This window comes from Eumetopias jubatus, unplaced genomic scaffold (assembly GCF_037043125.1).
Source record: "Eumetopias jubatus isolate StellerSeaLion01/CBP00866 unplaced genomic scaffold, mEumJub1_p1.0 scaffold_5, whole genome shotgun sequence".
Lineage (NCBI taxonomy): Eukaryota > Metazoa > Chordata > Mammalia > Carnivora > Otariidae > Eumetopias > Eumetopias jubatus.
The window spans coordinates 89243203-89269196 of record NW_028274811.1 but is presented as its reverse complement, the minus strand read 5'-3'; the positions used below and the strand labels follow the sequence as shown (position 1 = coordinate 89269196).

Here is a 25994-nt window from a genome sequence, read left to right as displayed (position 1 = left end):
CTGCTTCTCCCTCGGACCCTCCCCCCTCTCATGCTCTCTCTATCTCATTCTCTCTCTCAAATAAATAAATAAAATCTTAAAAAAAAAAAAAAAGAAAAGCAAGTTGGGATGTAATAACCACTCAGTGCAGACCCGCAGCTATGTATGTGGCCATATAGCAGCCATGAAGCATGTCATGGAGGACACTGGTCTGGGATTCAGTGTCCCTGGGTGTTGGTCTGAGCCCTGCCACCAACTTCATGTGACCTGAAGCCTTGCTATCTTCTGTCAGGTCGAAGTTGTAAGAAGTCACAGTTTGAGCCTGAGTCCTGAAGAGGTGGTGATGGTTGGGCAGTTAGGGGTTCTCCCAAGGAGGTAACAAAGAAAGCCCTTCCCTCACAGCAGCCCCTACCAGATGAGCTGTTCCCATCCCTAACCAGATCTTCCTTCTGTTCAGCTGTGTCAAATAGAGCAGGAAAAAACAATTTCTCCCTCTGGCCGTCTCTCCACCTAAAAACCTCACCTACTCTGCCCTGTGCCAAGCCCACGTTACAGAGAGGGCAGGCATGTCCCTGTTCTGGCACTCCGAGGCTCGCTGTCCACAAATCCTGCTTCATCTGTCCAGGGCCTCCAAAACTCAGAAGAAACCTAGGACGGTTCTGTCAGTGCGTCAACGATACAGCGCAATGACCCTGGTGGCCACTAGGGGGAGAACTTGCCTTTTTTTTTTTTTTTTTTTTTTTTTTGGCTGGACAAAGCAGATCAGTCCCAGGGCCTATTTGAAGACTGAAGAGAATAAGATGAATTTTCCTGAGCCCCTGATTTGATATTTCATTTAGCCCTCAAGAACTTGAAAAGGCTCGATTTTACAGTGGAAACTCAGAGGCAAAATCTTGGAGAGTTTACACAACCAAGAAGTAGACATGGAGGGATCTGACTGCCATGTTTCCAAGTTGTTGTTAGCACACATGCTATTTCTACTTCCAAACGCCCCCTTGCCCTTCCCTTAGGACACTTCCTTCCAGAGGACACTGTTTGAAGGCTGTAATTTAGTCACCTGCCTGGGAGAACACCTGATGGCCGCCCTACTCATTAGCTTTTCTTATACTCTTTTCCCTTGGGTAATATCTCTCCCATTCTTCCACCTGTAGTCCTGTAGTTCTGAGAGACTGACCCCACTCCCTGGCAATCAGAATAAGTCTGGGGCTGTTAGTAGCCATCTTTGCCAACACATAAAGACCATCTGCATGAAAATTAAATCATCACAGAGGAAAACAGCTGAGAGTTGAGAAGTGACTGATTTCTGATGAGCACCTGGATCCAATCAAGCCTGAAACCAATACTCTCAGGACTTTTTAGTTATAAGTCAATACTCTTTATCCCTGAAGGCAATTTAAGGTGGGTTTCTATCACGACCAGGAGTACTGTCTAATACAAGTTCCAGCTTCCCTATCAACCCAGCGATCCTAAGAGGATCATCAACCCCCAAGGCTGAGTTGGCTGTCCTTCTGTGCTCTCTGATGATGCCCTGTGCCCCCTCTAGCATTGCCCTTAATATACTATGTCAATTCCCTGTCTCCTCATTTAAGACTAGAAACTCTTTGAGGACAGTAACTGGATCTTATCATAGTGGGTCTCTGGTGCCCAGCAGAGGACGGTGATTGCTTTAATAACTGCTTAGCGATTGAGTCAATTCATGGATAAGGTAAAAGTCGGTATGAGCTGGTAGGGACTATTTTTTTTTAAGATTTTATTTATTTGACAGAGAGAGAGACAGTGAGAGAGGGAACACAAGCAGGGGGATTGGGAGAGGGAGAGGCAGGCTTCCCGCTGAGCAGGGAGCCCGATGCAGGGCTCAATGCGGGGCTCAATGCGGGGCCCGATCCCAGGACCCTGGGATCACAACCCGAGCCAAAGGCAGACGCTTAATGACTGAGCCACCCAGGCGCCCCGGGCTGGTAGGGACTATTGCTAGGATTTCACAGAAAGACTTCTTGAAGGAGCTGAGCTTCTGGTGGTTATCAAAGTCAAAGGACCCAGGTTGGGAGGAGAGTAAGTGCAAGGACCTAGAAGAGAGGGGCTGTGGAGTACAGTTGATTGTTTCGGTAATGGCCTCTCATGAGGCCATTTGCCTCCCTGCATCTGTGTGCTTTTTGTGACGTGGCTTTGTCACTCAGGCCACCGAGATGGGGAACCTGAGCTGGCCTCGAGACTTGCTCTGATTGGAGGATGCAGTGAGGTGACACTGTGCAACTTCCAAGGCTAGAACGTAAACCTTGCAGCTTCCACTCCTGCCACTATAAAAGGAATCCTGGGCTAGACCAAGTGGACATGTGAGCCCATGTGGAGAGAGGCCAGCAGCCAGCTCCAGGCATGTAAAGGAGGCTATCCTAGACCATCCAGCACAGCACATTCTGCATAAGCAACCTCAGAAGAGACCAGCAGGAGAACTGCCAAGCTGAGCCCACCTAATCCACAGAATTGTTTTATTTATTTATTTTTTAGATTTTATTTATTTATTTGACAGAGAGAGACACAGCAAGAGAGGGAACACAAGCAGGGGGAGAGGGAGAGGGAGAAGCAGGCTTCCCACCGAGCCGGCAGCCCGATGTGGGGCTCGATCCCAGGACCCTGGGATCATGACCTGAGCTGAAGGCAGACGCCTAACCGCTGAGCCACCCAAGCGCCCCAACACAGAATTGTTTTAAATCACCATGTGCAGGAATGGTTTATTGTGCAGAAAGACTTCCAGAATCACCAAGTATAGTAACCATACCTTGTTGGGGCCTCCTGGTATTTATTTACCTTTCTTCTTCTTTGAGGAACCCCACGCTCAGCTGATGTGATCTGGGTGGAGATAACCTCCACCCTCCTGGCTTCTGCTAGAACAGTTGGGAAGGAGTTGCTAAATGGGAAGGTTTTGAGCCCAGAGCCGTTGGTAGCCTTCTTTGTCATCTCTTGGGGAGCACCTGCCAGAGAATGGAACCATAGGGAAGAAAGCAAAAGAGAGAATGAGTCTTGGTCAGGCTGTTCCTGAAGGCTGATCCACCCCTGGACTTTAAAATTACATAAGCCAATACATTCACTATTTTGCTTAAGCCCTTTTGAGTTGGGATATCTGTTCACTTGCACCTGAATGAAAATATTGAGAGTCGGGAAGTCTGATGGAAGCTGAGCAGTGTGTGTCTGAGGGCTGTTAGGGTAAAGACAGAGGTCCCTAGAGAGTGTGGGAAGAGGAATTTATTTTTCCTCAGCCCCTACTATATGCCAGAACCCTGGAATGAGACACAATTTCATGTCCTAGAAGCCCTCATTCAGTTGTGATAAAATACTAAAAGGAAAATGCCAGTGTAGCCAGAGCTTATAATAGGAGGACTGAGCCTAGGCGTGGGGTGGCAGGGGGAGGCAGAGCAGGGAAGGTCTCTCTGAGGAAGTGACACGCAAGCTGAGACTTGAAGGGTGAATAGGAATTAGCCCGTGGGTAAGCAGGAAGAGGTGGGGAGAGGATGTTCCAGGTAGAGGGAAAAGCATGTGCCAAGGTCCTGAGGCAAGATGATGCTTATCACCTTGAAACAGGGAAAGTCTGTCACCAGATAAGGAAAGAGACTGGCAGGACCCAGGTCCCTCAGGGTGTATCAAGATTTTCAGCTGAAAGCGAAAGAAACAAACTCCAGCTAGTTTAAGTTCAGCCACCCAGGCGTCCCTGAGCCACCCAGGCATCCCCAAATGTTTGTTATTTAAAGCCATTAAGTTTGGGGGTAATTTGCTACGTAGTAGTAGGTAACTAATACAGGTCTTTATTCTAAAAGCAGCAGGAAGGGGCGCCTGGGTGGCTCAGTTGTTAAGCGTCTGCCTTCGGCTCAGGTCATGATCCCAGGGTCCTGGGATTGAGTCCCGCATCGGGCTCCCTGCTCAGTGGGGAGCCTTCTTCTCCCTCTGCCTGCCACCCCCCCTGCTTGTGCTCTGCCTCTCTCTCAAATAAATGAATAAAATCTTTAAAAATAAAAAATAAAAGCAACAGGAAGCTGTTGAAAGGTTTTAAAGAAATAGGGCAATGACATGATGAATTCACTGACATGTAAACAGGTGAATACTATGGCCTGAGAGCCAACAGAGGATAGTGGAGACACAAAGGAAGGAGGAGTCATTTCTACTGGGAGGACCTTTATTAGGGGCCTTTTATTTATAAAGAGTTAAAAAAAAAAAGACAAATTAGCTTAAGAAAAAAAATTTGGCTCACATTAATGAAATGTTCAAAGTAGTAATTTCTGCCTTGAGGCATGGCTGAATCCAGGCAGGCTTGGTCTCCTGGCCCTCTTGTTTCCTGTGTTGGCCTCATTCATAAGCAGGCTCTCTCAAGCAGTGCTAGGCTTCCATATTCATGCCTCAGTAACCTCTGAGAGTGTTAGTTTCCCATTAGTTCTAATGAAAGACCCAGACTGGCTCTCATTAGCCCTGCTTGGGTCACATGCTCATCCCTGACCCAATAATAATAGCCTGGGGGATGGAATATTCTCATCAGCCAAGTCCTGGGGCACATGCCCACCACAGCAACCAGGGAGAAGTTGGCTCCCCCCAAATCCCACTGGGCTGGGAGTAGGGGAAGGCCAGGACCTCAAAGAAAATGGAAGAGCTGTTTTCAGAGAGAGGAAACGTGTTCAGATGTCCAGTTCAAGGTGGTCAGGAAGGTTCTCAGAGAAGAGGGAACACTTAAGAGGAGTCCAGAAAGCTGAATGGCAGTCGTCTGGTGTGATGGCTGGAGGGAAGGGAAGAGGAGAGGCAGGACCAAGGAAGGACACACCCAGCAGTAAGAACAGCAAGTATAAAGGCACTAAGGCACGTTCAGGAGGGCTCGCTGGGAGCTTGGGGCAGCGGGCACACAAAGCAGCGGGGACGTGGGGCAGGACAGCGCGGCAGAGACCAGTCTCCAAGGGCCCCCAGTGCCAGGCTGAGGAGCTGGGCATGCCAGCGGGAGGGAGGGAGGGAGGGAAAGGGTAGTTAAAGCTGAGGAGTGAGTTGGTTAAATCTGTGTTTTATTTTTATTTTATTTATTTATTTATTTTAATATTTTATATATTTATTTGAGAGAGAGAGAGAGAGAGAGACAGGTAGCGAGAGAGAGCATGAGTAGGGAGGAGAGGGAGAAGCAGGCTCTCTGCTGATCAGGGAGCCCGAGGTGGGACTCGATCGCAGGACCCCGGGATCACGACCTGCGCCAAAGGCAGACACTTCACCGACTGCGCCACCCAGGTGCCCCTAAATCGGTGTTTTAAGGAAGTCATTTTGGTGGGGCCCCTGGCTGGCTCAGTCAGTGGAGCATGCAAATCTTGATCTCGGAGGAGTCTTGAGTTTGAGTCCCACATTGGGGGTAGAGTTTACTTAAAAAATAATAATAATGAAGAAGTCCTTTTGGCACTGAAGATTGATGATACAGAGCCTGTATCATCAGAGAAGGTTGATGATACAGAGCCTGCCTGATGTTCAGTCACCCCTTCTTTCTAGCAGACCTTCCTGACCTCTGTTGCAGTTAGGGGTGGCAATGTATTACAGTCTCACCAAAGAGATAAAATCAGAAGTAGTTGAATAGAGATTCGACTCTTTGTGGCTTCTTTCTTCCTCCTGCCTGAGCACAAGTGTGATGGCAGGAGCTGAAGCCACCATCTTGCAACCAGTAGGGGAAAGTGTAGAGAACTAAAGGGACCTCAACCCTCATTTCAGACCCACCTTCACCCATGTCCAGACTTGGGAGACCTGGGACTAATGAGGGACGAATTAACCTGTTTTGTTAAAGCCCTTGCCATTTAGGTTTTCTGTTTTTTTGTGCCCAGACAAAATCCTATATGGTCCAGGTGGGCATGAGGCAAGGTAGGGACGGGTGAGGGCCCCTCTGAGGCTTCTTTCCTGATGCAGACTACCAGCCCTATAACCTTTCCTGCCCAGCTTCTGCCACCTCACAGCTGTCCTGGCCCCCTCTCTCCTCCAAAAATATATGCATGCCAAGCCCCAGTAGGTGTGAGGTTTGTAGGCCCAAGTCTAGAGAGAGCTGAGTCTGGCAAACCCTGAAAGTCTCCCAAGACATGGGTCCACAGCGTCTGGGACCAGCAGACAAGAGGGCCAAGGGTGCTGCTGAGACTCTGGGAAGCACCAGGACTCTCCCAAAGAGAACCTTGGATTCCTCCTAGCCCATCCCCCTCTGTCTGGCTTCGTCTTATCCCAGGCTGCCAACATCAGCACCAGGCTCCCTGCCTCCACCATGATGCCCTGGCAGCCGGCAATTCATAGTTTTGTTTTCCCCAGGTAGAAATTGGACTTAAAGGTGCCCAGTGGGTGGGGAATGAGGAGATATAAGGGTTGGGACAGGGGTGACCCTAACAGTCCTCCCTCTTGGTCACAAAAGTGTGTTACTCTTAAAGAGGGCACGTTCTGCGTGGAGCACTGGGTGTTATGCACGAACAATGAATCATGGAACACTACATCAAGAATTAATGATGTAATGTATGGTGATTAACAAACAATAAAAAAATTTTTTAAAAAGTGTGTTACTCATACATTTGGGTAGGTCTCACCTAGACCCACAGCTGCTATTATTAATATTGGCCGCTTTTTCCTGAGCATGGGCTATGTGCCAGGCATTGGCACTGGGCTCCAATACATCATTACACTGAGTCCTCCCAGAAAAGCTATTATTCCCATTTTACAGAAAATGAAACTGAGGCTTAACGTTAAGTGACTTGTCGAAGGTCCCAAGTTTTTAGGATTCAAACCTTTATCTGTCTGGCTCTAACACCCAACATTTCACCACTGACTTGCTATCAGTGTCACCTCCGTGTTGACAAGCCAAACCAGACCTCCTTGGAGTCTGTGAGAGAAGCCAGGGTGAAAGGGGTTAGAAAGGTGAAAAAGTAATAACAATTGTCAATTCTGAGTAGCAAGTATATGATATTACCCTGTGCATTTTTTTATATATATTTTAAAACTTTCTCAAAATAAAAATCATTCTGAAGGAAAGAAGACAAGAAAGCACAGGGCTGGCTCAGAGGCCAGGGCTTGGGCCAGGCCTAGGCTGGAATGGGGCCTGGGCAGGGGCTCAGGGCAGCCGTTCCGCACAAGAGCCCCAGTGTTCCCTGGGCCCGGCTGCCATCCAAGAGCAACATGGTCGGCACCAGGCAACGTCTGCCCCCTCCCCCCAACTCTGCTCTCAGGCAGGTGGGGGGCAGGGCCTGGCCTCAGGAGTCCCTCCTGTCCCAGACTTGCCCTTCGGGAGCCCAGAGCCTGCAACCCTCTGCCTAGGGCCTGCTACTTCATAGGTGCCCCATCAGTACTAGCCAAATGGGCAGGGAGAGCAGTGCCCAGTGCCTCACCTTTGGGTGAGTATGCACCTTCCTGGACTGAAGTTAAGGATGGGGGTAGAAAACAGGCTGATGCAGTAGCATCAAAAATCCCAACTCTGGTGCTCACTTCGGCAGCACATATACTAAAAATCCCAACTCTGTGGAGAGTCACCCTGAGCTCTCCCTCTTTGTCCCAGAAGATCAGGGCTCAAGGCTCAGTCCTGTGACTTTATTTTTTCACTATTTTTTTAAGTAAGCTCTATGCCCAACGTGCGACTTGAACTCATGACCCTGAGATCAAGAGTTACATGTTCTACTGACTAAGCCAGTCAATCGCCCTGCTACATGACTTTAGACAAGTCATTCCATCTGCCTGAGCTCCTGTTTCCTTACCTGCAAAATGGAGCTAAGGATTCTAACCACATTTGGTTTGGGGGGAGGATCAAAGGATATAATGCATATGTAACACCTAGCTTAGCATGTCACTTGGCAGACAGTGGGAGCTCAGCCAAGGCAAGAACTTCCTCCCTGCTTCCTGTTCTGCTGAAACCCTTTCCCATCTCTTAACTCATTCACTTCCTCCAACATCCCTGGGGAAAAGGAAGCAGGAGTGTGCCCATTTTCTGGATAGAGAAACTGAGGCAGAGGCAGGCTAAAGGTAGGATCTTAGGATGGCAGGTTCCTGAGCCCCTGCTAGTGTGTGTGTGTGTGTGTGTGTGTGTGTGTGTGTGTGTGTGTGTGTGTGTGTGTGTGTGTATGTGAAAGAGAGAGAGAGGGAGAGAGTGGAGAGAGGTCATGTTTGAAAGGTTTTGAGAGAGACTGCGAATGTTACTGGTGGAAGATTGTTACCAAGAGAGTGAGACCATGATGGGGAGACAGGCTTGGATGCCTCTTGCAGACTTCCTCAGCATGTCTCCTTCTGTGTTCTGTTTACTTTCCCATCTCTCCCCACTACAATGTCAGCGGCTCCTTGAAGGGGAGGGGCTGGGTCAGATTACTGCTTTATCCCCACTATTTAGAACGGTGCATACCACATAATGAACCGTTAATTGACACCTGGCAAATGAATGTGTATATGAATGAATAACGTGAAAGAGCATCAGATGCCACAGAGGGTCAGTGTGAGAGGTCATGAGTGTGGGATGGGAGGTGGACAAGGGATGTGCAGACTTGGGGGGGTGGGAAGTATATGGTTGCCAGTCTAAGGAATTTGGGCATCTCAGGAGGCAGGGAGGTTGCGCAGCCTGGGCTATGAAAGCCTTTCCTTTGCCTTTGGCTCAGGTAAACCTGAGAAGTGCCTGGAAGTTGAATGAAAGCTGTGTGGGGTCCAGCCCCTGCTGGCAGCTCACCCTACCCCCCAACAACCACCTTCACTAAGAGGAGCCAGCAGACGACCAGAGGTGGGGAGCTGGATCTCTCCAGGAGTCCAGGAGGTCCGGTGAGGCTTCTTTGTGCTGGAGGCTTCCATTTGCTGGGCTCCCCCAGTGCCAGGAGCCTCAACATTTCCAGGTGCTCCAGCAAGGAAGGACCGTGAATACGGGGAATCAGAACCAGCTGGTTTTAAAAGATAGCCAATTATTTTTTGATTTATCTTTGGGAGGAGACCATTATTTTGTTTGAGAAGGAAAAAAAATCACTTTATTGGGCTTTTTAGTTATGCAAAGGAAAAGCCTCTATCCCGTAGGGAGTAAGGGTGGAGAAAGCTAGACTCCTCTGCATAACAATGGGAAAGGAAACTGCTTCCCTTAGGGCAGGGTTTCCACCAGCCAGAGGGGCACGGGGAGATGAGTCTGAGACCCCAGCTTAGGGGTTTCCTTTCTCCTCAAGAAGCCAACCGGAGTGGAGGGCTTAGACTTCAGGTGTGGCTCGGGCAGAGGTCAAAGTTCAGCTGCCCTCCTAGTTCGGCCACTGTCTAGTTGCTCAAGGGGAGAGATGCTTCAAGTGAGGCAGACCTGAGCAAGGTGGAGCAGAACTATTTGGGGGTACCTACTGTGTGCCAGGCACTTGGGATACAATGTTGAAGTCTGTAGGCAGTTCCTGCCTCCTATGTACACAACTGTTTAGTTACAGTTCTGGAATGTTCCATGAAGATGAAGAAATAACAGGTCCTAAATAATCATAGTTAACATTACAAAGCAAGTGTCATATACCCGGCAGTGTTCTACAGGCTTACACGTGTTTACTCTTTGCAAAAACTTCATAAGGAAGATACTATCATTATACTTACTTTACTGATGAGAAAATGAAAACACAGAGATGGACTAACCTGCCAAGGTTACTCCAAGTGTGATGGCGTTGAGATTTGAGTCCTGAAATCTGTGCTTTGAATCACTTCACTTCCTGCTTCTTTCTCCATGCTCACAGGACAGAAGGCATCTAAGAGGAACCTGGCAGGTCCAGAGGGCTTCCCTGAGGAAGTGCTCTGACATCTAAGAATGAGATGGAACCAACCAGACCTGGAGGGGAAAATCATTCCAGGAAGAGGGAATCATATGTGCAAAGGCCCAGAGATAGAGTGGGACCAAGGAAAGAAATGAAGGATTTGTCTGGAGATGTGGCCAGGGGCCAGGTCATGCCAAGAATCATTATGGGAAGCTAGTGGAAAGTTTTAAAGCATCAGATTTGTATTTATTTCCTTTCCTTTTCTTTTCCTTTCTTTTCTTTTCTTTCTTTCTTTCCTTTTTTTTTTTTTTTTGAGATTTTATTTTTAAGAGGCGCCTGAGTGGCTCAGTTGGTTAAGTGTCTGACTTGGCTCAGGTCATGATCTCAGGGTTCCTGGATCCAGCCGGACCTTGGGCTCCCTGCTCAGCGAGGAGTCTGCTTGTCCCTCTCCCTCTGCCCCTCCCCCCTCAAATAAATAAAATCTTTTTTTAAAAAAGATTTTATTTTTAAGTAATCTCTACACCCAACGTGGGGTTCAAACTCACAACCCCAAAATCAAGAGTGGCATGCTCCAACAACTGAGCCAGCCAGGCGCCCCCAGATTTGTATTTCAAATATCACTCTAAAGGTTGTGCTGAGAACGGATGGGTGCGGTTGGAGGCAGAGGGGAATCTCCTAGCCACTGTATGGTGACAGAAGACAGAGTAGCCAGGTTAGGCCAAGGTTTGTGGAGGCTGGCCGGTCAGGACTGTTGGGCATTGCTCCCTAAAAGGGGTGAAGAGCACAGGATAACGCAAATAACTAAAACTTGGAAGCCTGGTCTGGGTGCGGCAAAAGAGGCGGAGTCTGATGGCAGGCCGGGGCGGGGCCCCGGGATTGGGCTGACCCAGTGGGACACTCGGCTCTGTTGGGTCTGGGGACTGGTCCCCAGGTGGGCGGGACGCTGTGCTACTCGCCGCGTCGTGGTTGTCTTGGTAGATCTGGTCCAGGAGGGGCCGGGCCGGGGGTGGGCGGGGCGCTGGGTTGTCCCCAGCCAAGCCGCTGTCAGGATAGAGCTGGTCCAGGAGGGGCGGGGCCCGAGGGGGGCGGGGCGCTGGGCCTCCCGCGGCCACCCCGCTGTCGCGGGTGCATTCCTGGCTCTCTGGCCCGGGGCGGAGGAGCGCCCCGGCTGAGTCTGCGGTCCCCGCTGGGCGCGGGTGTCGGCACTGGCCGGAGCTAGGAGCAGGGCCGCGGAGGACCCAGGTGAGCTGGGACCCTGTGCCTGGAGCGGGACCACAGAGGCTCGAGGTGAGCCGGGATCCCTTGCGGGCCCAGGCTGCGCTCCCCGCCGCCAGAGGGCGAGCGGCAGCTGGGCTCAGGGAGCTGCCCCCTCCCAGCACTGGGGACCTGGGCGTCCTCTCGGAAGGGGGGTGGAGGAGACGGTAAATCAGTAACCCGCAGCGCACACAGGGCCTTTTGTCCCGCTCCGTCCAAAGAGCACCCTGGCCGTGGAGCTGGTTACTCATTGCCCACCCGGACGGGGGCGGGCCGGCTGTCTTTGCAGCTCCCCCTCTGGACTTGCCGACTCGCACCTCCCCCCAGGGTGGCAGGGTAAGGGTGGAGGAAGAAAAGCGCGCTGGTCCCTCGGCTGCTGGACCGTCTGCGCGCCCGGAGTAGAGATGAGGAAGCTGAGGATCCGAGAGGTGCGGTCATTTGCCCAGGGTCCCCCAACGCTTGAGTCCGGGAGGTTGGAGGAGAACCCAGGACTGTCTGATGCCAAAGGCAGGCCCATCAGCCCCTGAGCAAGGCGGTGGGTCGGTCTGTCTGCGGCCGCGTGTGATCCGAGGAAGGGTCCTGAGGTTACGAGGTCGGGGCAGCCTAGGAATGGGAATAAAATCCCCAGGCCTCGGCCCCTCTCCCAACTGGAGCTGTGGACCCAGAGGGCTATTCTCCCTGCAGAGCAGAGCAGGGTAGGGGGATTCTATGGAAGAGGGCCATGGAAACTGGGGGTGAGTGCAGGGACAGTGGCATCTGAGTCGGGTGGAGAAGAGAAATGGGGACACAGAGGTATGTATGTGCAAGAGAGAAGACATGCCCAGTTTTGAAAGCCAATGGCTTTCCTGCTGAAGAGGTTGAAGGAGCAGACTGTGCAGCTAAAGATATTGACAAGGGCAGGGAGGGAGGCCTAGAATGCTGGATGAACTGTGGATTGGACCCTGCTGGACATGGGCAGCCATTAAGGGCTTGAAAGCTGGGGATATGGGGTGGTGACATGGCAGATACTTGTAATTTCTAAAGCCCTGCTGGAGAGTGGAGGCTAGAGAGCCAAGGGAGATGTTTGCAAAGGCCCAAGCTAGAGATGACCATGGCCTGCCTTGGGTCCAAGCAAGGGAGGTGAGATGGACTGGAGAAGGATTGAGGAGGCAGATGGGACTGGAAGTAGAGGAGGGGTGAAGGCAGATGGGAAGAGATGATGCCCCAGCTGCGGGGGCAACCCAGGGAAGGAACAGTTGGATGGGGGAGGTGATGGTTTTGGTCAGGACAAGCTAAGTGCCCCCTGCCTCAGCCAGAGCTGGAAGGGGGCAGTGGCTGAAGAGAGAGGGTGCAGTGAGCTTCCTGGGCAAGATAGATTCATAGACACCAGTGCCTCCTGACTTATGAAGCCCCAGGTAATAGCCAGTAGTCCCCTGGGACTACGTTGGTCTCCTCTTCCCCTGCCCCAGCTGAGGGAGTTTTGAGTGTTCTTTTGGGAGATGGAGACATCCTTGTTGGCATATGGATAGGGTGGGTGTGTACATCATACCTGACAGGAACCGCACCAGAATCAGAGGTAATTGGCCAAAGGCAGACCCAGGGTGAGAGTCACGGGGAGGGAGGGGAAGAACATGCCAACATTCTGTGTTCCCAACCCCTACATATATGGTCTCTTTTATCCTCAAAGCAGCCCTTGGAGGACAGCACCCAGAGAGGGACAGGGACTTGCAAGTTGGTAAGAGTCAGGATTAGAACTTGGCTTTGTTGGACATAGAGCCCGTTGCCTCAGAGTTGTGAGGACACAAAAAGCAGATGTATTCCCAGCATGCCATTCTGGTTCAGAATGAGGAAGAACTTCTGCTCACCATGGAATGTGCTGCTTTGTTAGGAGTGAGTGCCCTGCCACTGAAGGTATTCAAAGCTGGCCATGAAAATGTCAGCAATGCTAGAAGAAGTGTGGGTCAGCTCAGATAACATCCAGATGCTGAAGTTTGGCCTTGTATTAGATTTTTTTTTTGGGTTCTTCAGCAATAAATTCATTTATTCAGCAAAAAATAAATTATGTGTGCTGAGAGCGAGCAGAAGATATGTCTCCGTTCTCTGCTTTCCTCCAAAGAAAGAATCCCCAAACTGCCCTTTCTATGAACTTGTGCCAGGGTCTCAGCAGGACCAGAGGAGAGCAGGAAGCCCGGCCCTGCCCCCCTGCACAACGTACTGTGAAGAAGCTTTGGGCTCTGGCAACGGCAGAGCCTCTTCCAGTCTCTGCCATGCTGCTGTGTGGGCGGGGGGGGGGGTGTTGGACAAGTCCTCTGACCACTTCTGGTCTCAGTTTCTTCATCTGCAAAATAGGGGAATAGCACCACCAAAGGTGCATGCCCAGCAGGAGTTCTTCTCCCTCCTTTGCAGGAAGGCAGTTGGTGGTAAGCCCAGCCTGGGTCCTTGTGAGCAGCAGAGAGGATATGTGGCTGCTGTTGGCCCTGCTGGGGGTCCTGGTGGAGGTGCCTGGGGCTCCAGCTTTGTCCCTTGAAGCCTCTGAGGAAATGGAGCTAGGTATGGCCTTTAAGGTGGGAGAGGGTGGCAGGGGAGGGCAACCTGGAGGGGGCTACTAGCTGAGCAAAACTGGAAAGGACCTGGCCCAGTCCCTGAGGAGGTGACAGCAGGGCAGGGCCCAACCATTGAGACTCAGTGTCTGGCTCCCAGCAAGCGTCCACCTATCTCTATGTCCACAAGAGAGGAATGGCCTTGCAGGGTGAAGGGTCCTGAGCTGGGCTGCAGAGCTGGTGGTGAGCTCCTGGCCGCGTGTGTGTGTGTGTGTGTGTGTGTGTGTGTGTGTGTGTGTGTGTTCTGTGCACCGGGTGTGTGGTTTGGGAGGCCCAGCAGCATGTGTGATATATGCACCGTGAGTGTGCTGTGCCCTGGAGGTGTGGCATGTGCCCTGGATGTGGCACCTATAGCATGTGGTGGGTGTGTGTTTGTGTGTGGCAATGGCATGCCCAGTCCAGCATGTATGCTCTGCACCGTGTGCGTGATGCACACAGAGGCATGGCAATTGCCTCACATACAGTGTCTGTAGCATGTGATGATGTGTGTATGTTGAAGAGCAGCTGTCCAGCATGTGTCGAGGGATGCTTGTGCCCTGTCTGTGCAGCATGTTCTCTGTACGCAGGGGGCTCCCTCAGCTGGGGCTGTGGGGGGCTCACTGACCTCTGCCCTTGGCCCACAGAGCCCTGCCTGGCCCCCAGCCCGGAGCAGCGAGAGCCGGAGCTGACTGTGGCCCTTGGGCAGCCTGTGCGGCTATGCTGTGGCCAGGCTGAGCGTGGTGGCCACTGGTACAAGGAAGGCAGTCGCCTACCGCCTGCTGGCCGGGTACGAGGCTGGAGGGGCCGCTTGGAGATCGCCAGCTCCCTACCGGAGGACGCTGGCTGCTACCTCTGCCTGGCACGAGGCTCCATGCTTGTCCTGCGCAATGTTACCTTGGTTGTAGATGGTAAGGGGGCCTACCAGGGGCTAAAGGGTGCCTGGGGAGAGAGACCCTCCCCATCCTAGACCTCAGACATCTCTCTTTGTCCCTGACATAGACTCCTTGCCCTCCAGCAATGGTAATGAGGACCCTAAAGCCCACGGGGACCCCTTGAATGGGCACATTTACCCCCAGCAAGGTCAGTATGAGTCCTCAGGGACTCAGTTCCCTACCTCCCAGCTGGTCACTGAGAAGAAGAGACCTGTGTGGAAACAGGTGGTTATCCTGGGGGCACTGAGTTCTCCTTTCCCCTCCCCTCCAGCTCCCTACTGGACACACCCTCAGCGCATGGAGAAAAAACTTCATGCAGTGCCTGCCGGGAACACTGTCAAGTTCCGCTGTCCAGCTGCAGGCAACCCCACGCCCACCATCCGCTGGCTCAAGGATGGACAGGACTTCCATGGGGAGCATCGCATTGGAGGCATTCGGGTGAGTCTCTAGGTTCTAAGACCATCCGCTCCTCCATTTTCACTCCCCCAATGGTCTGCTCAGACCTCGAAGTCATTCCTTCTCTAATGAGGAAGGCAGCCTCCGGCCTTAGAAGGAGCACTAGACGGCGGACTGGGACAGCTCTGATTCAGGTCCCCACTCTGCTACCCTCCCGCCAGTGACTTAATCTCTCAGCCTTAGCTTTCCTTGTGAAGTGGGAAGGCTCACTGACTGGCAGGTATGGAGTTTTAGTAGCTAATTCTCCTGGGAAGACCCTGCAGGGTCAGCTCTAGGTTGCAGTGAGGAAGCTGAGACTCCGAGAGGGCAAAAATTGACTCATGGTGGTACAGCCGGGAAGAGGCCATGCTAAAACTCAAAAGCTCAAACCAAGGGTTCAGACACTTCTTGGCCTTGGCCTGGCCTCCCCAGGGCCTGGAGAGCTTGAGAAGAACCCTGTGGGCAGGATCTAGCCTCTTCTTGCCCTGGACTCCTGGGTGGGCACAGGTGGATGGCCACTCATAGATGCTTCCCCTGCCCCCAGCTGCGCCACCAGCACTGGAGCCTGGTGATGGAAAGTGTGGTGCCCTCGGACCGTGGCACATACACTTGCCTCGTGGAGAACTCTATGGGCAGCATCCGCTATAGCTATCTGCTGGATGTGCTGGGTGAGCGGACGGGCAGGCAAGGCGGTCTGGGGGTGGGAGCCCTGGCACTGCCCTCAGGTAGCGCCCAGTCTGGCAGGCAAGACGGACTCAGTCTTAGATGGCTCAAGCTGCCCTAGGTGTCCCCGTGGGTGGGAGGGAAGCATGGGGGGTAATGTTGGCCTGGAGGAACAGGGGTCAGCTGAGAGAAAAAGTGGGAGAGACATCCAGGCAGAGGGCCCGGGCTGAATCAAGGTCCTAGGTGTAATGAATACAATGCATTTGTGAAGAGGTGTATGCCTGGGTTGTGGCATTTAAGCAGGGAGCCATGCGTGTGGAGGGTTTTGAATGCTAGACTATGAAGTCGCCCTTGACTCCAAAGGCAACGGGGAGCTATGGAAGGTTTCAGCAGGGTAAGCAGGGGTGGACAAGGTCTGAGTTGCATATCAGGAAGTTCCCTCCCTTGAGCTGAGGCGGGGGGGGGGGTTGCTGGAGGCGGGTGACCAGGGTGCTTCTGTGGGTGCCACTGGTCAGGGTTGACCGCCTGGCCCGGCCCCCAGAGCGGTCCCCGCACCGGCCCATCCTGCAGGCGGGGCTTCCGGCCAACACCACAGCTGTGGCCGGCAGCAATGTCGAGCTGCTCTGCAAGGTGTACAGCGATGCCCAGCCCCACATCCAGTGGCTGAAGCACATCGTCATCAATGGCAGCAGTTTTGGGGCCGACGGCTTCCCCTACGTGCAAGTCCTGAAGGTCCAGCCCCTACCAGCCCCTGAACCCTACTGTCCTCCCATGGGGCATGGAGGTGGGGGGTGGTGCCCCACTTCCTTCCTGGCCCTGTTGTGACCCCTGAGTATGTCCCCTATCCCCAGACAGCAGACATCAATAGCTCAGAGGTGGAGGTCCTATACCTTCGGAACGTGTCAGCTGAGGATGCGGGCGAGTACACCTGCCTGGCGGGCAATTCCATTGGCCTCTCCTACCAGTCAGCCTGGCTCACGGTGCTGCCAGGTGAGCGCTCGAGGGGGCCAGGAGAGGCTGCAAGAATCCCATTCTGACCTGGCAGCAGGCTGTGTCCCTTGGCCTGTGGGGCTTGGGACGTAGCATGCGGATTTGTGGGCTTGATTCCTCGAGTGGCAGTGCTTCTGTGCATGTCCACATGCGACTGCCATGTGACCCTCTGGGTTAGGGGTGTGCAGGGCGGGATATAACTGCAGCTTTCTTGGTGAGTGTCCCGGTGTGTGTTGGGAGCTGTGAGGCCTGAGTTAGAGGATCTAGGGCTGGCCATCTAACCACTGACCGATCCGTTTTCTGTCTGTATATGTGTCTGTCTGTGGGCAGAGGAGGACCTCACATGGACAGCAGCGGCGCCGGAGGCCAGGTACACGGACATCATTCTGTACGTGTCAGGCTCTCTGGCTCTGGTTGTCTTCCTGCTGCTGGCCGGGCTGTATCGAGGGCAGGTACTCATCAGCCGGCACCCCAGGCAGCCCGCCACCGTGCAGAAGCTGTCCCGCTTCCCTCTGGCCCGACAGGTACCATGCTGTTCCCCACCCACTATCGTGTCCCCATAGTGAAGCTCTTGGCCTGCCTTCCCCAGCCCAGCTCAGCTCTAGCAGGCTGACCGAGTCACCCGCCTTACAGTTCTCCCTGGAGTCGGGTTCTTCGGCCAAGTCAAGCTCCTCCTTGGTGCGGGGTGTCCGTCTCTCCTCCAGTGGCCCTCCCTTGCTCGCTGGCCTTGTGAGTCTAGACCTACCTCTCGACCCACTGTGGGAGTTCCCCCGGGACAGGTACGCTGCATGGAGAGAGGATGGGCGTGCAGGCTCCAGGTAGGAAGGACGTTCCCATGGCTGAGGCCCCGGCATTCTCATTTCCAGGCTAGTGCTCGGGAAGCCGCTGGGTGAGGGCTGCTTTGGGCAGGTGGTGCGGGCAGAGGCCTTCGGCATGGACCCCACCCGGCCTGACCAAGCCAGCACCGTGGCTGTCAAGATGCTCAAGGGTGAGTGGTGTCCCCGGGGGACGTGCTGTGGCCTTGGGACTAACAGAAGAGGCTCATGGTGCTACCAGTTGAACACTGGTGGCCAGAAAGGCTATAGGATCCCACCCTTGGGCCTAGGGCCCAACTCTGCTACCAGCCCTCGCAAGCCATTTCAAAGCTGATTCGCTCACCTGTCACCTGGGAGTAAATAATAGTCCCTACCTCCTGGCCTGAGGTTCGTGAAAAGTGCCTGATACGTAAAATCTTAACCACTGGAATGATGATGACTAAGGATTTGGGGTGACTGGGGTCAGACACCCCCACCTCAGCCCTAGCCCCATGTCAGCCTTGGCCTTGAATAACCTTGTCAGCCTCATAGGCTTCCACCTCATTCCTTCTGAGTACCCCCAAGTCACACCTTCAGCCCCCCAACCCTGGGCCCTTCCCAGATCTGTCCTCCTGTGTCCACCAGTCTAGGAGAACAGTCCAAGCACCAGCCCCAAAGTGCATAGGACATACCTGGGACCTACCATCGGAGCCTCTCACTGCTGTCCCCCACCCCCTCTACAAGAGCAGCCCAAACCACTGTTCTCCTCCCCCATCCCCTCCCCTCTGCACAGCTGGGGCCACCTGGTACTTTCTGGGAGGCAGGGATTGAGAAATGTGCATTGTAAGGTCTGGCAGGGAGGGTATGTCATTGGCCCAGGGCCACAGGTCAGCCCCTGGTCCTCAGCCTTCTCAAGAGAATCTGGAGCAGCTTCTTCCCAGCCTTCCCTAGCTGCACCCCACTGGACGCTCCCTGAATTCTCAGGCCAGATGCACACCAGGCCCCAGTCCCATCTCAGGGCGCCAGGCAGCTTCCCGCCCCCAGGAGCTCTCACCCCATCCGGGAACTAATGCCAAACCTCCAGATAGAGCTTCTTCCTATTCAGAGTTCTCCTGTTTCCTGGTCCCACTCACAGAGAGGCCGACCTCTTGTAGACCCTTGATCTTGTTGTTTCCTTGCAACTGTTGTGAGAGGTAGGGCATGATCCATTGTCCCCTTTGATACAAGAGGATCCTGAGGTTCAGAGAAGTTAGAAGACTTTTTTAAAGGCCACACAGCCTAGCGGGGATTCGGGTCCAGACCTTTGTGACTCCAGGTCCAGCACTCCATGTCCTGTCCGTGACCCTGCAGCTCCATGTGTATACCCTGGCTGTCATCCCTGCAGACAACGCCTCCGACAAGGACTTGGCAGACCTGGTCTCTGAGATGGAGGTGATGAAGCTGATTGGCCGACACAAGAACATTATCAATCTGCTGGGCGTCTGTACTCAGGAAGGTGGGTTGGAAGGGGGCTAAGGGCAGGGACGGTGGGGTATGGAGCCGTAGCCTCAGCAGCCTCCCTGTCCCCTTCACCTCTACAGGGCCCCTGTATGTGATTGTGGAGTGTGCCGCCAAGGGAAACCTGCGGGAGTTCCTGAGGGCCCGGCGGCCCCCAGGCCCCGACCTCAGCCCTGACGGGCCGAGGAGCAGTGAGGGGCCGCTTTCCTTCCCTGCCCTGGTTTCCTGCGCCTACCAGGTGGCCCGAGGCATGCACTATCTAGAGTCCAGGAAGGTATGGGTGGTGGGCAGCATCCTCACTGCTCCATCTGTACACTGTCCTGCCCCCAGCATTGAATGTCCTCATCTTGTCCCTCTCTCCCCTTTTCCATTGCCCTGTCTCAATGTCCCCAAGCCTTTCTGTACCCCCCATCCGTACACAGTTGACACTGCGTGTCCGCAGTCCTTCCTCTCGCAGGCCCTAACTCACGGGGCAAGGGAAGAGGCCATGTGGGCGGGAGGGTGTGGGCCCTGAACTTAGCTTTAGTCTCTCATCTCTGAATCTTGACCTCTTCATCTGTGAAACGAGTGGATGATGCCTCCCCCCAGGGTTACTGTGAAGTACAGTGTGCCCAGCATCCAGCCACGTGTCCTAATAAACCTAAGTCCCCTGCCCTACCCCCAGTGCATCCACCGGGACCTGGCTGCCCGGAACGTACTGGTGACAGAGGACAATGTGATGAAGATTGCCGACTTTGGGCTGGCCCGTGGTGTCCACCACATTGACTACTACAAGAAAACCAGCAATGTGAGGGAGGCGGGGCAGAGTTGGAAAGGGGGTTGGGGGGTACCAGGACCTGTGGGACTTCGCGCCAATGCCCCTGCCTCTCCCATCCAGGGCCGCCTGCCTGTCAAGTGGATGGCACCTGAGGCCTTATTTGACCGAGTCTACACACACCAGAGTGACGTGTGAGTCCTGGAGGCTGGGGGTCCGGAATATCTGCCAGCGATCATTGTCCTACCCCACAAAAAGGGCAGCGCAATTGCCCAAGGTCGCACAACCCTGGGACCTGAGTGGGGCCAGATTCCGTGGTGGATCAGGCCTGCGAGGTCCCCCATCCCAGCCCCAGGAGTAGGGAGCAAAGCTGCGCCCTGCTGAGCCCTGGTCCTGCCTCTAGGTGGTCGTTTGGGATCCTGCTGTGGGAGATCTTCACCCTTGGGGGCTCCCCGTACCCCGGCATTCCCGTGGAGGAGCTGTTCTCACTGCTGCGGGAGGGCCATCGGATGGACCGGCCCCCGAACTGCCCCCCAGAGCTGTGAGGCCTCACACCCCTCTCCCCAACCTTACAGTCCTTATCCTCGGCCTTTGGCCTTGGCCTTAAGGTCCAGCCTCCTAATTCACTGTCACCATCCCCTCCTCAGCCCTAAGGGGAGGTCCTAGCCTTGTGTCTGGGCCCTTCCGCTGAGTGGCCCTACCTGCCCCCCATGAAACCCTGCCCCTGACACAGAGCCTCCGCCCCCGCCAGGTACGGGCTGATGCGAGAGTGCTGGCACGCAGCGCCCTCTCAGAGGCCTACTTTCAAGCAGCTGGTGGAGGCACTGGACAAGGTCCTGCTGGCCGTCTCCGAGGAGGTACTGCTCCCCTCGGGCCCTCATCCCCCTCTGCCCGCTCCCCTTGGGCCCTCATCCCAGCTGACCACCCGGACTGACCGGCGCTGTTCCCCGTAGTACCTAGACCTCCGCCTGACCTTTGGACCCTACGCCCCCACCGGTGGGGATGCCAGCAGCATCTGCTCCTCCATCGACTCTGTCTTCTGCCACGACCCCCTGCCCCTGGGGCCCCGCGCCTTCTCCTTCCATGCGGCGCAGACATGAGCTGGGGCACAAGGTTGGGTAGCCAGGCAGGCCGGTGGCCTTCAACCTCCCCGGCTTAGCTGCAACCTGGCAGCGCTTGACTTCGGCAGCCTCAGGCCCCAACTTCAGGGTACTGTCCCAGACCTCTAGTTCTGCTTTGGGGAGGTCCGTTCTTGTTCCTGGGGTCCCTAGATGAGGCTTCCTGCTCTGGCCTCGGATTCCCAGGCCAGGCTGCACGCCCAGTCTTAAGGCCCTGCCCCTGCCTTTGCAGTCATGGCCCCAGTGTTCTGATGGCCTGATTGTTAGGGTTCTGCCTGGCCTCCTCGGCCTTGGCACTCAGTCCTTGATCCAGGGGTTTGGCTGGACCTAGCTGTAGAACTGTCCTAAACCTCCTTGCTTCCTTGTACCCAGGGAAGTCTTGGGCCTCTGAACCCCATTTCCCCTGGTCTCCCCTGCCTCCCCTTTGCTGTTTGTCCTGGCATCTTGGTGGAAAGAGCATCTGTCCCTGTGCTCCTAGCTGAGCAGCTGGAAGCCTGCCGAAAACACAGAAGCAAATGGCCTTTTATAAATTATTTTTTGAAATAAACCTCTGTGTTCCTGGTGTGTTCCCTGCAGTGGATGGAGGGGAAATAGGGTGGAGGGATCCCCAAGCTGGAAGTTTTGCTTGAGTGATACAAACAGAGGGCTCTGTGCCGGGCCTCGGGCTTGCGTCCACCTACAGCTACCCCAGGGTGCCCCCAGGAACCTGTGTGCACCTCTGTCTTGGTCTGTCTTACCAGCACCATCTTGTGTACGTGATGGTCTGAATGAGCGCTAATGGCAGAGGAGTCCACACGGCACCCCTATCCGCTGGGTGGAACTCTTGTACCCTCTGCACATGCATGTGCATGTGCCTGCCCTGGGACTGTCCCCAAGGGAGCTGGCAGCACCCCTCCCCCATCTGCTCAGCATTAACCAAGCTGACCGTTAACACAGCGTGAAAGCCTGAAACCCAGCTTCGAGGCTGCTGCCCGCTCCCACGCTCTGCTGCTCAGACTGGGGGCTTGTGGGGGCTGTGCCCGCCCCGCCCCACCCTGGCCAGTCTCCCGGGCAGCAGCTGGTTGCCGCCCAGCTAGGCTGCAGCTGTCCCTGCCTGCCTGGTCCTCTGTTGGAGAGGCCGCCATGGCCTTGTTCTCAAACACCCTCTGGGGGGAGCAGGGAGATCAGCTTCCCAGGGCTCTGAGCCTGGAACCTTCCCTGGGGGCCATCCAGCCAGTTACTGCTGCTCTCCAGCTCCTGAACCATAGGGTGGAGGTACCTGACCCAGCGCCTGGTGCCCGCTCCTGGCCTGTCCTCTCCTGGGACAGGACAGACCCTTTGTGAGGGCCACCTGGATTGTCCCATGGCCTCCCAGAGGGTGGCAGCTGAAAATACATATAGGGTCAGAAGGGCCCGGATCTAAGAGGGTGTGGGCTGTCCTGGCAGACTGAGCAGCAGCTCATGGCCACGCTTCTCTTCTTGCTCTGGGTCTCTTCACACCCCCACCTATGCACTCTCCTTCTGACTGAGCCCCCCTCCCAAACCTAGTCTCCCATTGGAGGTCACTGTGCCCAGCCCAGTCAATCACAGGACAGGCAGGTCCCAGAATCCACCTGGGGGAGGAAAGGGTTGGGAGGCTAGAGTAGTGTATAAGGACAGGGGATGACGAATGAGAACTCCCATTTCTCCACTTTCCCATTGTGAGCCCACTGTTGAGCTAGGCTCAGCCACCCACTACTGTGTCTCACCACAGCCTCACCAGACAAAGATCAGTCTCCCCAGTTTAATGACGGAGAAATGGAATGTGACAGGCCCAAGGTCACAAGGATGGGGGACTAAGGAAGGAGCTGAGTTGACCCCCTCCCAGTTCCCCCAAGTCCAGGTTCCCGGCAGGTCCTATGCACATTGGAGACCAGAGTCAGGTCACTCAGAGTGACAGGGGCAGATGGTGCCTGGTTGGTCTCAGGGGCCAGGAGGAGCTGTTACCCACCCTGTGCCCCCTCCCTGCCAGCATCCCTGGCAGGCACACGCTTGCCACATTCCTGACATCCCAAGTCAGAATGAGACAGATGCTGCTAATTCCCCATGCAAGCTTTCCTGCTCCATCTCCCCTCCCCCAAGCCTCTCTGAACAGCATGGCAGCATCTGGAGCCTTGTCCCCTCAGTCTGCTAGAGTTCTGAGTGGCCTCCTAGCCAGTGATACTGGCCTTGGGAGCTTGCAGAAAAAGCCCTGGGTCACTTCTAGACTCGTCCACTCACTGGCTGTGTGTGTGTATTAGTCAGGGCTCTGGTGGGAGCAACAGATAGCGGCCCCAATCTGGAAAGTGCAAGCCAGGGAACAGGAGGATGCTGGGAGGGAATCAGCACCTGGGAGGGAAGATCAGGTTGTCCACAATGTGTGTGTGTGTGTGTGTGTGTGGCGGGGGGGGGGGGGCGCAGTCGGGGGAGATGCTATGACCGAAGCTACCCTCTCTGAGCCTGAAACACAGGAATGATGACATGTCTCAGAGAATGGCTGGAAGTGCTCAGTCCACAATGGCTGTTGTTGCTCAGGGATTAGGAGGGAATGGCCCCCAGGGCCGGGTTGCCATGATCTCATTCCCTCCTCATGGCAGCCCTTCCTGGAAAGCACTTTTGTTCCTGTTGCCCAGATGAGGACACCGAGGCTCAGAAGAAAGAAGTGACTGGCCCGCGGTTACATGGGGGCAAGTGGGAGACTGGGTGCTCTGGACCAAGTGCTCTGTCCTAGTGCAGAACTCATTCCCACAGCCCCGACTGCCCAGTATTCCGAGAACCAGGAAAGCTTCCGGATTTGCATGAAGCAGGAGACATCTGCTGATAGAATGTCCATGTACCAGGGTGGATGGACATTCACAACGCCCTAGCACAGAACTCCAGCCCTATGGCCTTCAACCCTGCTACCTCACATGGGCGGCTCCCCCAGGGGAACATGCTTCTTGTGGCACACTCTTCCCCACTGTCATCTAGCCAAACCCTACTCACCCTGTAGATCTCACTCAAACCTCATTTCTCCAAGAGGCCTCCTCTCCCTGCTGAGCCCCCCTGTTCAGAGGCTAAAGAGGAGATGCTCTCAATAGTCTCCTTCCCCAAAACTGAACACCAGGAAGCAAGCACTGCTTTGATAGTTTTTCAATCAGTAGTTCTGAAACTTGAACATATATCAGAATCACCTAGAAAGCTTGGATTGTGAGGCTCCACCCCAGAAGTTTGTATTGAGTAGGTTTGAGGTGAAGCCTGGAAATTTGCATTTCTAACAAAGTTCTCAGGGGATGCAGATGCTGCTGGTCTGGAGCAGCACACTTTGGAAACCACGGTTTTATTTATTACTATTTATTTAATTTTTTTGTTTAAGATTTTATTTGTTTATTTATTTGAGAGAGAGTGCGAGCGTGCGCGTGACCGGGGAGAGGGGCACAGGGGAAAGGAGGGAGGGAGAATCTCAAGTAGACTCCACCTTGAGCGTGGAGCCCCATGACCCAGAGATCACAACCTGAGCCGAAACCAAGAGTTGGACAACAAACTGACTGAGCCACCCAGGAGCCCCTATTTTACTTATTTATTTTTTTAAGTAGGCTCCACACCCAGCGTGGAGCCCAACACAGGGCTTGAACTCACAATCCTGAGATCAAGACCTGAGCTGAGATCAAGAGTTGGACGCTTAACTGAGTGAGCCATCCAGGCGCCCCTTTCTTTAATTTTTTTTTTTTAAGATTTTTATTGGGGCACCTGGGGGTCTCAGTTGGTTGGGCGTCTGCCTTCAGCTCGAGTCGTGATCCTGGGGTCCTGGGATCGAGCCCCACGTTGGGCTCCCTGTCCACGGGGAGCCTGCTTCTCCCTCTTCCTCTACCTGCTGCTCCCCCTGCTTATGCTCTCTTTCTCTCTCTCTATCAAATGGATAGAGTAAAATCTTTTAAAAAAAATTTTTTTTAGATTTTTTTTAAATTTTTCATTTATTTGACAGAGAGACAGCGAGAGCAGGAACACAAGCAGGGGGAGTGGGAGAGGGAGAAGCAGGCTTCCTGCGGAGCAGGGAGCCCGATGCGGGGCTCGATCCCAGGACCCTGGGATCTTGACCTGAGCCCAAGGCAGAAGCTTAACGACTGAGCCACCCAGGCGCCCCTAGAGTAAAATCTTAAAAAAATAAAAATCGGGGCACCTGGGTGGCTCAGTGAGTTAAGCGGCTGCCTTCGGCTCAGGTCATGATCCCAGAATCCTGGGATCGAGCCTCGCATCCGGCTCCCTGCTCCGTGGGGAGCCTGCTTCTCCCTCTGCCTGCCTCTCTGCCTACTAGTGCTTCTATCTTTCTGTCAAATAAATAAATAAAAAATCTTTAAAAAAAATAAAAAAATAAAAATAAAGATTTTTATATTTTTGAGTAATCTCTACATCCAACATGGGCTCGAATTCACAACCCCGAGATCAAGAGTCACATGTTCTACCAACTAAGCCAGCCAGATGCCCCTGGAAAACCCCGGTTTTAAAGAGGCATTCACAGTTTAAACACATTTTTTTTTTTTAAGATTTTATTTATTTATCTGACAGAGAGAGGGAACACAAGCAGGGGGAGTGGGAGAGGGAAAAGCAGGCTTCCTGCCAAGCAGGGAGCCCGATGAGGGGCTCAATCCCAGGACCCTGGGATCATGACCTGAGCCAAAGGCAGATGCTTAACAACTGAGCCACCCAGGTACCCCCACAGTTTAAACAATTTAAACCAAAATTCCAATGGCACAAAAGATTTTCGGCTCAGGTCATGATCCCAGGGTCCTGGGATCGAGCCCTGCATCTGGCTCCCTGCTCGGCGGGAAGCCTGCTTCTCCCTCTCCCACTCCCCCTGCTTGTGTTCCCTCTCTCACTGTGTCTCTCTCTGTCAGATGAATAAATAAAATCTTTAAAAAAAGAAAGATTTTCAATAAAAAACAACCCCTTGTACCCATTCTCTCTGCTCCCCAGGGGAAACTGCCCCCATTTTTCTGAGTCTTCTTGCATGCTCCCTCCCCTCTTTCTGCTTGTATAGCCCTTGATCTAATTTATCAGTTACTGTTCCTGCCCCCAAAATCCAGAGCCTCGCCTGGCCGAACTAAGGCACAGTATGGCCTTGAAGGACAATAAAGGGACCCATTCCCAGATACAGACACACTCAGGTGCGCACCCGGGCTGGCCACTGCCCACCCCTTCCCACACTCCAGCTCCCTAACTGGGAGTCTCTCCTCCCACTTCTCCACCTGCTATAGGATTTAGCCTAATCCCGGAGTATGTGTTTGAGGCAGCTGCAGTTCTCTCTGAGGGGAGAGGGCTCTCCTCTGGAGG

At 54.0% G+C, this 25994-nt stretch overlaps 1 protein-coding gene across 1 annotated transcript; it reads left to right on the top strand.

The window, feature by feature from the left end:
- The first annotated feature begins 9750 nt into the window (after nt 1–9750).
- FGFR4 (fibroblast growth factor receptor 4) lies at nt 9751–20669 on the top strand. The gene is made up of 18 exons (XM_088023667.1): nt 9751–9818; nt 13330–13475; nt 14149–14412; nt 14504–14584; nt 14708–14874; nt 15416–15539; nt 16076–16266; nt 16386–16524; nt 16855–17048; nt 17158–17303; nt 17391–17512; nt 18703–18813; nt 18899–19089; nt 19480–19602; nt 19693–19763; nt 19973–20110; nt 20321–20426; nt 20523–20669. Exons 1-18 carry the CDS (start codon nt 9751–9753, stop codon nt 20667–20669), a joined length of 2529 nt encoding a protein of 842 aa, XP_087879793.1.
- Nucleotides 20670–25994: the final 5325 nt, after the last annotated feature.